The 13,152-nt window shown below is 44.9% G+C and overlaps 3 protein-coding genes and 1 long non-coding RNA gene across 4 annotated transcripts; 2 read left to right on the top strand and 2 right to left on the bottom strand.

The window, feature by feature from the left end:
* LOC8082241 (pentatricopeptide repeat-containing protein At1g31430) lies at nt 208-2,004 on the bottom strand. The gene is made up of 3 exons (XM_021449029.1): nt 1,178-2,004; nt 791-963; nt 208-690 (listed from the first exon to the last, which is right to left on the bottom strand). Exons 1-2 carry the CDS (start codon nt 1,943-1,945, stop codon nt 946-948), a joined length of 786 nt encoding a protein of 261 aa, XP_021304704.1. The 5' UTR covers nt 1,946-2,004; the 3' UTR covers nt 208-690; nt 791-945.
* LOC110431177 (pentatricopeptide repeat-containing protein At1g31430-like) lies at nt 1,971-2,749 on the bottom strand. Its single transcript, XM_021449892.1, has 2 exons — nt 2,060-2,749; nt 1,971-1,976 (listed from the first exon to the last, which is right to left on the bottom strand). The coding sequence occupies exons 1-2, from the start codon at nt 2,747-2,749 to the stop codon at nt 1,971-1,973; spliced, it is 696 nt and encodes a 231-aa protein (XP_021305567.1).
* LOC8065058 (6-hydroxynicotinate 3-monooxygenase) lies at nt 2,689-4,533 on the top strand. The gene is made up of 4 exons (XM_002437186.2): nt 2,689-3,089; nt 3,181-3,488; nt 3,571-3,781; nt 3,862-4,533. Exons 1-4 carry the CDS (start codon nt 2,832-2,834, stop codon nt 4,417-4,419), a joined length of 1,335 nt encoding a protein of 444 aa, XP_002437231.2. The 5' UTR covers nt 2,689-2,831; the 3' UTR covers nt 4,420-4,533.
* On the top strand, nt 7,193-12,527 carry LOC110431339. The gene is made up of 5 exons (XR_002448834.1): nt 7,193-7,539; nt 8,414-8,504; nt 9,336-10,235; nt 10,367-10,447; nt 11,814-12,527. It is a non-coding gene; the product is annotated as an uncharacterized LOC110431339 (long non-coding RNA).

Raw genomic sequence — 13,152 nt, forward strand, 5'->3', positions numbered from 1 at the left:
GCCCGTGGGATTATTACAAATAGAAGCATAAAAAATAGATAAATGCAGGGTATAATCAAGAAGGAAGAAAGCCTGAAAGCTGATGGAAACCAACCACGGCCGCCCCGTGGGTCTGGCAATTTTATCAGTTCATGTAAACTGGTAACTCTAATTATGCTAAATAAATCGAATCCAGATAAATACTTAAGGTGAAACTGCGTGGCAGCAGACTAATTGCAAAAGTTTTGTCAATGTTATGAGGTAGCCAAGCAAACAAGTAACGGCACCACATTTGTCTTGCTAATCCAGAGGCGAGCCAAAAGTAATCTAGGAGCATTGACATGTTCAGAAAGCAAGTTGGTCACAATCTGAATGCCAGATTCCAATATCAAACAGGAAGACACCACAGCATTGAACACCCTAATTTGAGAAGCCCTGCAAGTCTCGACGACCAGGCTCCAGCTGAATTGCAGAATCATCAGCAACTGCAAGGTCTTGCATATTCATGAGTCGACACAGTGGCCAACATCATATATTGTTGTCATAAGATTTGTCATGATTGGAACTGCTAAGCTAGGAATTGAGAATTTGACCTTTTACTGAGAATGGAAGGTGGTCCATTAGGTATATTCACATCTGCAAACTGGTTGGGTATGTGTTTGTGGGGTTCTTTACCCCTCTCTTCCTTAATATTAATCATATGTAGCTCATCTGCGTGTTCGAGAAAAATATATATATTCATCAGCAGCAGTGATGGAAAACAGGTACTACAAACACCAGGTCGGACAACCAACCTCTGAAGAACATTTACCTTTTTCCTTGCAGGTGTATAAACTTTACATGGAAATCTTTCTGAAAGGCTATGTGGACATAAACTGCTTCAATCCAAACTCAGAGAACGAACACTACATTTTGCTGTACTGTATGTCTTGATTATTCCAGCAATGTTGACTAAGCTTCCTTTATCTAACAAACTCCAGAAGTCTGAAAATTTCAATGTCTTCAGTGTTATGGTCAATTTGGTTTCATAGCTTGAATTGACAAACTAGCCATAACTCTGAACACTAAATTTATCAAATAGTTATTGACATTAGTTTCTTTGACTATATAATCAAGCATATTTCTGTTTTGTCAATCATTCCAACTCCAAAACATTAGGTATATCGCAGCATCAGCTCCATCAACAGTATTCTTTTACCTCAATCATGCTGCAACCTGCAGTCTTCTTGACCGCAGGATGTGTCATCTTACTTCTCACTCTTATTGATTCCTCCCATCGACTAGCTGTTGCATACACATTAGACATGAGGACATTAACATCAGGATTTTGGGAACAATCTTCCTTGGCAATTCTTTTTGTCAAGCGTTCGCTCATCTCAACATTGCCATAAGCTTTGCAAGCAGTGAGGAGTGCACCAAACAGAGGCATAGTGTCATTGTTAACAGGCATGTCCCTGATCAACTTCTCAGCTTCATATAGTAGACCAGCATGACCTAGAAGATTGACAAGGCAGCTATAATGTTCGATTCTTGGCTCTATCTGATAGATCTCCTTCATGGCTTGGAAATGTCTCCGTCCTTCATCGACCAAGCCACCATGGCAACAGGCATTCAGTACTCCAATGAACGTGATACCATCAGGCTTTGTTTTGCTTCTCTGCATCTCTTCAAACAATTCAAGAGCCTTGCTGGCCTGACCATTTGTGGCCAGACCACAGATGATGGCCGTCCAGGCTGCAGCATCTCTGCCTTGCATTCGCCCAAAGATTTGCAGTGACTTGTCAACATGCCCACACTTTGAGTACATCTCAATCAATGCCGTGCCAAGAACTGCATCAATCTTCATATTCCTGCCTTCAGCATACTGATGGATCCATTCGCCTTGATCAAGAGCGCCGATATTGGCACAACATGTGAGGAGAGTGACAACAGTGAACTTGTCAGGCTCCACACGTTGTAACTGCATGTCTCGGAACAATGTCAATGCCTCCTCAAAGCTTCCATGTTGTACACATGCGTTGATCATTGCAGTCCACAGTATTAGATCCTTCTGTGTGCATTGGTAGAAAAGCATTCTTGCCTTGTCCAGCTGACCAGCAACGGCATATCCAGACACTAGTATAGTCCAAGATATGATGTTCCTCTCGGGCATTTGCTGGAACATCTTCACCGCCTCTTCCAAGTAACCATTCTTCGTATACATGTCCAGAAGCGCATTTGCAACTGGGAGGCTAAATCCAAAAACTCCATCCATGTATGCACGAATCCTCCTTCCCAAGCTCAGGTCACCTGCTCTGGAGCAAGCAGTAACGGCGGTCACCAATGTCACCCTATCAGGTGTGGCACCGCTTCTCTCCATCTCCTCAGCTAACGCAACTGCTGCTGTGAAGCGGCCACACCTGATGTAGCACCTCATCATCATATTCCACAGCACCAGGAATCTCTGCGGCATCTCGTCGAACACCTTCCGTGCGAAATCCACACGGCCCAGCATCGTGTACATCTCCAACAGCGAACTAGCGGTGTACGCATCCCAGCGGAACCCGGTCTTCACCGCGGCAGCGTGCACCTTGCGCCCCTCGACGGACAGCTTCATCACGCCGATTGCCCTGAGCACGAACGGGTAGGTGTAGCTGTCTGCGACGAGGCCGCGCGCGCGGAGATCGTAGTACACCGCCATGACGCGTGCGAAACTGCCGCGCCTAGCCAGGGTCCTGATCAGCACGTTGCAGTCGCGTAGCGGCATGGCATGGTAGCACGCCGTCGCCATCGTCGGACGTGTGGCCGTGTGGGCGGAGGTGCCAAGGCGGAATCTTTTTGGGTGCCGTATAGAAACGGGGAGAGCGACGCGGATGGCTGTGGGGGCAATTGGCTCGATGGGAAAGAGGGTAGCTGTTGTGGTGGGAGGGAGCGTGGCTGGACTAGCGTGCGCTCATGCCGTGGCTGGCGCGGGATGGGAGCTGGTTGTGCTGGAGAAGGCGGCGGCGCCGGCAGCCGGGAGCGGCACGGGCGCCGGACTGGGCCTCGACGCGCAGTCTATGGAGATCCTCTCACGCTGGATCCCGGGGTGGGGAATCGACGCGGCCACGCTGCCGCTCGCCGTCGATCTGGTAAGCTCCCCCGCCCTCTCCGGATCGCCCGCGCTCGTGGCGTTGAGGTGAGATCCATTGGAAGTTGCGAGTTGACCGTTTAAGGCCGCAGAACAGAGCAACGGACAGCGAGACGAAGGCGGCGCGGACGCTGGCGAGGGACGAGGACTTCCATTTCCGCGCGGCGCACTGGGGCGACCTGCACCGGCGGCTGCACGAGGAGCTGCCGCCCGCGGTGACCGTGCTGTGGGGCCACCAGTTCCTGTCGTTCGAGGCGCCGGACGACACGCGCGGGGTCGTCGCGACGGCCCGCGTGCTGCGAACGGGAGAGACGGTTGAGGTCACGGGGGACCTGCTCATCGCCGCCGACGGCTCCACGTCGTCCGTCCGTCGCAGCTTCTTGCCAGACCTCAAGCTCAGGTTCATCTTCCTGCGCATTTCGTTCGATGATTTTTGGTCCAGAGTGACATTCCCCATTTCTTACTCACCGTGGTCGGGGCAGGTACTCCGGTTACTGCGCATGGCGAGGCGTGTTTGATTTCAGCGGGAAGGAGAGCTCGGACACCATGACCGGCATCCGAAGATCCTACCCGGAGCTCGGCAACTGCCTCTACTTCGATCTTGCTCCCAAGACCCACGCCGTGCTCTACGAGCTGCCCAGGAGCAGGCTCAACTGGCTCTGGTACATCAACGGCCCAGAACCGGAGCTCACGGTAATGGCCGTCCCCCTCGCTGCGTCGTCGACGTGCTAGGATGCTGCTCGCGCGGATTACTGATTCTGCTCGTTGTTCAGGGGAGCTCGGTGACCATGGAGGCGACGGACGCCATGGTGACGCGGATGCGGGACGAGGCGGAGCGCGTGTGGTGCCCCGAGCTGGCGCGCCTGATCAGGGAGACCGCGGCGCCGTTCGTGAACGTGATCTACGACGCCGACCCGCTGCCGCGGCTGTCGTGGGCGGCCGGCCGCGTGGTGCTGGTCGGCGACGCGGCGCACCCGACCACTCCGCACGGGCTGCGGAGCACCAACATGTCGGTCGCCGACGCGTGCACGCTCGGGCAGTGCTTGGCGAAGTGGAGCTCGGAGTCGGAGCCGACGACGCATGCGCGCGCGCTGGCAGAGTACGAGGCCGTGCGGCTGCCCGTTGTGGCGGAGCAAGTGCTCCACGCGCGCCGGCTCGGGCGGCTCAAGCAGGGCCTGCCGGTGGACTGTGAGGCGGAGGACGGGTTTGACGTGACAACGGCGAAGGCAGAGGTGCTGCAGCTACGGCAGAGGACAATGCCGTTCTTCGATGGGGCACCTGCTGCAGTTGACGGTTGTTCGGTACAAGATTATATCCCTAGTTCGGGGTGAAATGTTCCCGTTAGTTTCAGGCCCTGTTTAGATTGGAGATGAAAATTTTTTGGATGTCACATCGGATATGTCGGAAGGATGTCGGAAAGGGATTTTTAGAAACTAATAAAAAAACAAATTACATAGCTCGTCAGGAAACTGCAAGACAAATCTATTAAGTATAATTAATCTGTCATCAGCACATTTGGGTTACTGTAGCACTTAAGGCTAATCATGGAGTAACTAGGCTTAAAAGATTCGTCTCGCGATTTCAAACCAAACTGTGTAATTAGTTTATTTTTTTATGTACATTTAATGTTTCATGCATGTGTCTAAAGATTCGATGGGATGGATAAAAAATTTTTGGATGGGAAACTAAACAGGGCCTTAGTTTTTTGTTTGGTTGGTACTTTCTCTCTTCCAAAGTATAAGACATTCAAAGAATCTCAAAGAATTAAAGAATCTTAAGTTTAACTAAAATTATAGAAAATTTAAAAAATATATGATATCAAATAAGTATTTTATAAAAGTATAATTAATAAGAAATTTAGTGATACTTAGTTGACATCATAAATGTTATTATTTTATTATATAAATTTAATCAAACTTGATATGCTTTGACTCTCTAAAATTCTTAAAATATCTTATAATTTGAGATGGAGAGAGAAGTATATATTCTCTTTTTCAAATTATAGATCATTTTGACTTTTTCTAAATACTCCCTTGGTTTCAGAAAAAGTGATGAGAAATGTCCTTAATACCCTTAGTATGTCACATATGATAACTCTTATAAAGCTAAACCCCACTAGATAAATTCTCTCTTCATGCAAGGTGTCCACATCATTCTCCACTAAGTGATCCACTAAATATTTTATCTCTCCATGCAATATGTCCACATCATTCTCCACTAAGTCCATGTCATTCCATATTAATTATAAAAAATAACCATGTCATCTATATCATGTGAAATACTTTAAATCTTTAATATATTCACATACAAGTCATGTACATACATTATTTGTTTCATCACCAATTAATTTCTCTATAATGTAACCAAATATTAGTTTTTATTTTATTACCTTAGCAATTTTTTACTAGATCTAATACAATAAAATACATGCAAGTCAAATTCATATGTGTACATACATAATAGACTAAATACCGCATAGTAGTGCTATATATATATATATATATATATATATATATATATATATATATATATATATATATATAATGATTTATGTTTAAGAAAATCCCGCAGCAACGCGCGGGAAATTCACCTAGTTCGCTTAAAAGAAGGGATGTCATGTGGTTTACTTCCTAATTAAGATGCAGCTGCATGTAAGCATGTAGACATCTCAAGCAGGTAATATATCTCAACTGGTAATTTGGTGTCAGATCTATGGACCAACAAGTCTAAAACTAAAAAAAATTATTTTTTTTTGGGACAAAATTTAAATCACAGAGTATCGCTTTTTTTGGGACGGAGGGGGTACTATAGAAGCCTGTTCGCTTGGCTAATAAAATATGACTGAAAGTACTATTTGTTGATTTGTTGTGAGAGAAAAACACTGTTGCATGGATAAACTCAAAAAGATATGTCTAGATATATAATAAAATTCTATTCCTACTGGATCTTGTTCGGTTTGGTGATAGGAGGAGATTGAAGGATTACATGCCTCATCACAAGTTAAAATCTCTATTAATTTCCTTCAATCCCCTATTATCCCTTTGTAAAAAGAAATGATTGAACATTGTGTTGTTAGTCAGTGAGTTGTAACTAAAATAAAATGATTTTTTGAATACCTTTCTTTGCCCACGGCCTTAATAAGTTGTAGTAGGGGCTCAAACCCCTCCTGACTTTTTCAAAAAAAAAATTATAAATGCTCTTTCTATATGCACACGTGCTCGTGAACTGTCTTTTTCCTATATTTCTATTTGCGTACGTGCTTGTAGACTGTCTTTTCCCCCCATATTTCTATATTTCAAATTTCTCATTTAGAGATTATTCCCTCCCACTTAACATACTAGTATAATACCCGTGCTAACGCTACGGCTTAATTTTGGGATGCTTCTAAAAACAAAAATTATAGTTTGAAAAATATTTTTTCATGTAACAAGGCATAATAGAGCTATTTGTCTTATTATGAGCATCTATGTTACATTATGTCTAACTCTTTAATCATGTACTAGACATCTTCAGGGATGTTGTCGAAACATTCGTTTGCTTTGCTCGCCAAAATGTCATCAAGTTTGGACTATTTACCACCTCAGGCACCTCTACAGATTTATCAACCAAGGAATGATCATGCTCCATTTTTTTTGTCCTATAACTCCAAAAAAAAAATATGATTTTCAACGTACAATATAAATAAATTATGGTTTAGGATCTTTAGATTGGTGACCATACCTTATGTCATATTGCGGCTGACGATGGCTGGACAACAGCTGTGAAGTCAAGCACGTCGTAGTGTTGTTCGAGGTGTTCTCAATCTCGAATGTTCGTTCACCTCGCGTTGTTCACCCTTGGCGACGGCTAGGGCGTGTGATTATTCAACCAGGTGCGCCAGCAGCTAGGTCATGCGAGGGCTTTCTAGGCGGCGTGATTTACGTGCACAGTTGTGCCCACGCGTTATGCTCTGGCTTGTATAATGCCTAATTTATTTATTTCTTTATGGGTCCTCGATTTCTTTTCGACAAGTGTCCATGAAGTTAACTGGGCCATTTGCCCTATTGTGCAAAAAATAGAAGTATCTCTCCACTGGAATAACATCGAGCTTTGTCCACTCTCTCAACTGTGGTCTTCCTTATCCACCGAACACTCCACCGTACGGACCAGCTGCCGGTTCGTGAGCTTTGAGCACCGGCCTTGGCAGTGGAGGAGCTGCGCGAAGCGAGGCGAAGCACGGTGGCCGGTGGTAGGGGCGGCGAGGGAAGCGAGGCGGGGACGCGGGGGGTCGGCGGACGCGTCCGCTGACTCAATCGGCGAGAGCAGGAGGTGCGTGGTGCGGGGGAGCAGTCCGGGCACCCAACGGTCGGCACCACGGCGGCCGCGGCGGAGGCCAAAGGCGGCGGGTGCGGGGACCCCGGGGCCGCGGCGAGGCGGCGCTGGGATCTGCCCTGCGAGGCGGCCGGGAACATGTAATGGCTCTAGCTTCTCTTCTCTCTCTTCTGTTATTATCCTGTTTCTGTGGCTGTGCTTTGCGTTTGTTGGGTTTCTGAGCTGTGTGGTGGATCCGGGTGACTCAATCGGCGAGAGCGGGAGGTGCGTGGTGCGGGGGAGCAGTCCGGGCACACAACGGTCGGCACCACGGCGGCCGCGGCGGAGGCCAACGGCGGCGGGTGCAGGACCCTGGGGCCGCGGCGAGGCGGCGCTGGGATTTGCCCTGCGAGGCGGCCGGGAACACGTCCGTGCAAACAATGGGATAAAGCATTAGCGTGGATCCTTAAATAAATTGTGGAATAGGGGTGTTGATTGATTATTCAAGATCACGCACTCGTGTTCTTGTGAAATGGTTGTCCAGTGGGCGTGTTCTGATTGTGATAGGGTTATTTTTGAAATGTTTCTAGTTGTGTTGTTGAACTCAGCCTGCTTAGTTTTTTATTTGGAATGTCATCCTGCAGATTCTTCAAAATTGTTTGTAAATAAAGCTTGTTTATTAAGTGGCTGAGGCACTTCAATTCTGTTTTGTGTGTATGAACTGAGCTGATTCATGTTGAGTGCTAATCCAAGTTTTCCTTTCGCCACCTCATCTACCTGTATTATGCACTCCGTATATAAACTTGTTTGCAGTTTGCAACTGATTCTCGGCCATAAATAATTACTGTTGAGTTGTTTGTTTGCAGTTTGCAACTGATTCTCGGCCATAAATAATTACTGTTGAGTTGTTAATTAGATCCAGTTTTGGATCTCTGATATTACGTGGGTAGGGTTTTTTGGGGTTTGTTTGATTAGTGGTTTATTCCCATATATTTATTTGTAACTGTTTCTATCTGCTATTTTTGATGTAAGCAGGAGCGTAACAGTTGCCTTCAGCCATGGGTAAAGAGAAGACTCAGATCAACATTATGGTCATAGGCTGGTATCTTGAAGGATGGCCAGACCCGTGAGCATGCTCTCCTTGCTTTCACACTTGGAGTGAAGCAGATGATTTGTTGCTATGATTCTAGTATTTCCTATCTAGTCTGGTTCATGATCTGAGATGCCTGTAAATATGCGCTTCAATAGGCTAGGCTGCACTCAGTTATACTGCCTTCAAGTTGAGTATTGCACTTGTGTTCTGATTGAATAAACTAATGTTGGTTGTACTATAAAATTGGCAAAATGAAACACTGTTTACTTGAATAATCCATCTGCTTCCTACATGTTTATATATGATAGCAATTTTTCTGCATTACTTTGCATTGTGCAATACTTTGCATAATCCAATATAAATTTTCAGGAAGTTTTTCCCGATAGGTGATGTGACTTTGTAATTCCACCTGATTTTTGAAATTCTCTCAAGTTGTTGGAATGCTTGCAAGGCATATGTAATTAAAGGATATGGGTTTGCCAGGATTTGTGTGATTGTAGTATGTGAATACAGAGGTTGTGGATACGGTTAACATAACATCTAACTCTACCTTCTAAAGCATATATGAAGTGAAAGAGTTAGGAAATGGTTGTAGAGATATCAGACACAGGTGCTGATCCAACCTTTTTTTCATGCTAGGGGTGGCTCCTGGCCCCTAGCAATAACGCAGAACTCTAGTGTTAACCCTCCAACCATATCATTTTATGGATTCCTAGCTCTAGGTTCTGCATATAATTGTCCTTGGATTTTTTTTCTGAAAGTTGAGATTGGTAAACACTTCCCAAGCAATACAGTACTCAAGAAATCTAGAATTAAGTAAACCTAAAGTTTTTTTTATCTCATAAACTTATTAATATGTCACAGGCCAATTTTGGACACTATTGCTTCCATATTCCTCAAACTTTTCTGTGGGCGATCTGCAAGACCTGAAGGCACAGGCCAGACACTGGATGGATCATAGTTCCCTGGTTGAGGCTCCATTGAGACAAACACGAGGAGATGAATTCCCCCTTTTTTTACCCATCGTTCTAGCCTTGTATCACAAACCATCTGCTTAGTAGAGCACATGCTGTTGGTTTCCTACCCGTTGAGCACCATCACGATGATTCCTACCCATTGCACTCTTGTTGCTCTTATGTGGTGAAACCGGCTTCAACCGGGCATCTCATTTGTTTTGATTATTGTTCGTTCCTTGCAGAGAAAGGGGTCTGAGGGCACTGGAGCAGAGACTGGCAGAGAAGCTGGCCACGGTCAGGAATGCGGAGGGCACGCTTTCGCCGAAGCAGCAGCGGGAGGACGCGAAGGATGATGCTTCTGATAAAGTCTGAACCCTCTTCTTTGGATGATCACCTGTTGAACCGACCATATCCTCCCCTTTCATGGAGACGGATGCTGCAGACCACGATCGGTGCCGCGCCGGGCCTGGATTTCGACCATGAAGGAGTACGAGAAGTTAAGTTTTTTTTTCTGGACCAGAACTATGCAGGATCTGAATCTCTGAAACTTTAAAATGAACAATAAGTCATGCACACAAACTTTCTTAGCTGAATGTGCATGCAAATTTTTTAAAGAACGCAGAGACTGTAATTAGTGGTTAAGATCTGATCCAAACTTTTGGTGTGACTGGTCATCTATAGGGATTTCAAAGCGTCCAACGTTTTTCTGGACGCCAAATTCCACCAAATTCCAGACAAAACTGTAATAATGACTTGTTGGGATTGACCAGACTTGCTGACAAGTTGCAATGCACTCCCTATATATCAGGTAAGACATATAGATAGTTTTGTATCACAAATTCAACACGCACATATCTATTACAGTACAACCAAAAAATTGTTTTGTTCAGTAAAGCCTATTCTTTATTGACAAAGTGCATCAACTTGTTATGCTCTCAGGGCAATGAAGATGCCATTTTTCTATTGCCCGTGCTAACGCTACGGTACCTGTCAACACTGCAGAGTTGCAGTTTACACAAGGTCAGTTACCACACATGAACATTTAATTTGTTTTCTATATTAGAGATATTTTTCACTATAGTGAATGCCAGAAGCATATGACATAGTATAATATGTTATATGAGGCTCATAAATTATACAAGAGAGTACTGGGTTAATGTACCTGAGTATACCAACAGTTTATCACCAATTTAGGACATCTTTGAAAACTATATTCTTGGTGCTCTTCCCTGTAGGATCCAATTCCTCTTTCGGTTTGGCTAAAATTCTTGTTGTTGATCTTGACACACCCCTTGATAAACCAACATAAAGCTGTCCATGTGAGAACACGGGCTCTGGAAGGTAGATCCCAATGTTTGGGATGGTCTGTCCCTGCGATTTATTTATTTTCATGGCAAAACTCAACCTCACTGGGAATTGTTTTCTCTTGAACTTAAAAGGAAGAGAAATATCATCCGAGGGAGACAATGGTAGCCTTGGTATGAACACTCTTTTCCTCACATGTTGACCACCAACGATCTCAGCATCAATTGCATTGTCTTGCAATGCCCTGACCATTAGCCTTGTTCCATTGCACAAGCCGTTGTTAGGATCTAGATTGTGTAGAAGAATCACACGACAATTGATTTTGCAACTCAGTCTTTTTTCGTGCTCGATATTGACGTTGGTACTCAGCAGCCTTCCTTCTCTTTTCTTGTAACTCTTGTGTCCATCACTGTGTTAGCAGTACCTGCATATCCATTCCTGTGAGGTCAGTCATCATTGGGATGAGATGACACATGAAGTTAGGTAATTGATAGTTACCGTTGTCAAAAGGTAGTCCACTTTCTATCGTGGTTCCTGTGACCAGTCTACCGTAGCTATGATTCCCATCTGTAGTTGGGTCGGTATTTTCTTTGTCCAAACAAAGTGCAGAGTTGTGGGATTCGACATTCTTCCTTTGTCGATACTGACGCGAGTACTCACGTTGTTTCCTTCTCATCTCCTCCTTTTGTTCGTCGGACATCTCGGCTCGACGAGCCCGTTGCCGCAGGTTCCGTTCTTCCCTCGTTCGTTGGGCGTCATCTAGAGAGACATAGGAAATAAATAGACACCCACAAATACTATACATGTACCATGTTCGGCATCATACCTGCGACGTTAGTGATGTCACTTAGTGCATTGGGCGTATCTCGTGGCGTCGACATTGAGTAGGTGAGGAGGCAACACCTTTTGTTTTTTCAAAGGATTGCGGTTGTCCACAACAGAAATTAGAGAGAGAAACAAATAATAACGCAGGCATTAATTCATTCAGACATAAATTTCAGTCGATGCCAAGTATTTATATTATCTGTACTATAATCTCTACTATAATATGCCAAGTATTTATAATATATTTTTTTTGCAGTAGTAGAAAAAGCACAGTGGAATGCACAACTGAACCTCCGATCCATGCATATACAACGATGAGAAAAGCAAGATACGAAGGAAAGACCTGACGAAGCCGATGTGATTCAGTCGATGACTTCAAATCCCAAGCGCAGCGATCGTTGGAAGACGGAGTTGGATCGCGCGACCTAGCGGATCTAGCTGCGGCACCAGCCCGTTCACGGCCGGTGCATCGCGCGAGCCCGTCCACGGCCGGTGCATCGCGCGACCTAGCCAATATAGCTGCGGCACCCAGCCGGCCGGGCGTCAGTTGTAGGAGGCGGAAATTGTGTATTCAAAAATTCGATTGACGGGAGGTTTTTTTTTCAGTATCGACGGAAAAATTCGATTGATGGGAGGCAAAATTCGATTCACGGGAGTCTGAGGAGAGGTTTAGGCATTTTTTTAGTAAGGCTGTGGTATTTGCGTTTCATATTGACGGAGGAACGGAGGAGAGGCTGAGTGCGATTCGTATTGACGGAGGAGAGGCTGAGGTTGCGGCATTTGCGATTCGTTTTCACGGAGGAGGCTGAGGAGAGGTTGCGGTAGGTGTGTAAGGTCTTCATCATACTTCTAATCTGGACCGTCTAATCCGTAGGAACTGTGCTGTGAGTCGTTGATCTTGCAGGTGAGACTTGCCTAGAGAAGATTTCAATTATAGTAGAGATTACTTGTCTCTGAACTAATGTAAGGATCAGGAAATTGCTTGGGTACCACATAGTAACCTTCTAGGGTTGATGCATTGTGGCAAGTTAGTCTTTACGCTCCAACTTTTGGAATAGTTACCATCGATGTTGAAGAACCGCCTCAGGCCATAGGCACTGCACTAGTGGGTTCTGATCAAAATCAACTACACAAGGTAAATCAACATACTGATTTAAAGACATGGAACCAGGTGAATCGATTGTCATGAGGCAGATATAACTGACAAGCAAAATGTCCTACACAACACGATACGGTTATTCCCTGCAAAACATACGCACGATACGGTTATTAAAACTTTAAAACCAGCTTGGGACAGGGTTCTATACTTCTATGCAGGCACAAGCTTGAGAAGAATCTGGACACCGAGTTAAAAACTATTATTAGTGGGATGTTTATGCTAGTCTTAATGGAGTTTCATCTAATTTCACTTGTATTTAATATTATAACACATCATCAGATTTGATGAGTTTTGGAAATAACGCCATTCAACTCCTCATATAACTCCCACTGAGACTAACGTTTATAGTTCTTAGCTACAACTAGCATTTATTCGAGAAATGTATTATGAACGGTTTTATTGACTTATTCTATCTCGACGAGTGTCGGAGCTAAAC

The sequence above is a fragment of the Sorghum bicolor genome, chromosome 10 (assembly GCF_000003195.3).
Source record: "Sorghum bicolor cultivar BTx623 chromosome 10, Sorghum_bicolor_NCBIv3, whole genome shotgun sequence".
Classification (NCBI taxonomy): domain Eukaryota; kingdom Viridiplantae; phylum Streptophyta; class Magnoliopsida; order Poales; family Poaceae; genus Sorghum; species Sorghum bicolor.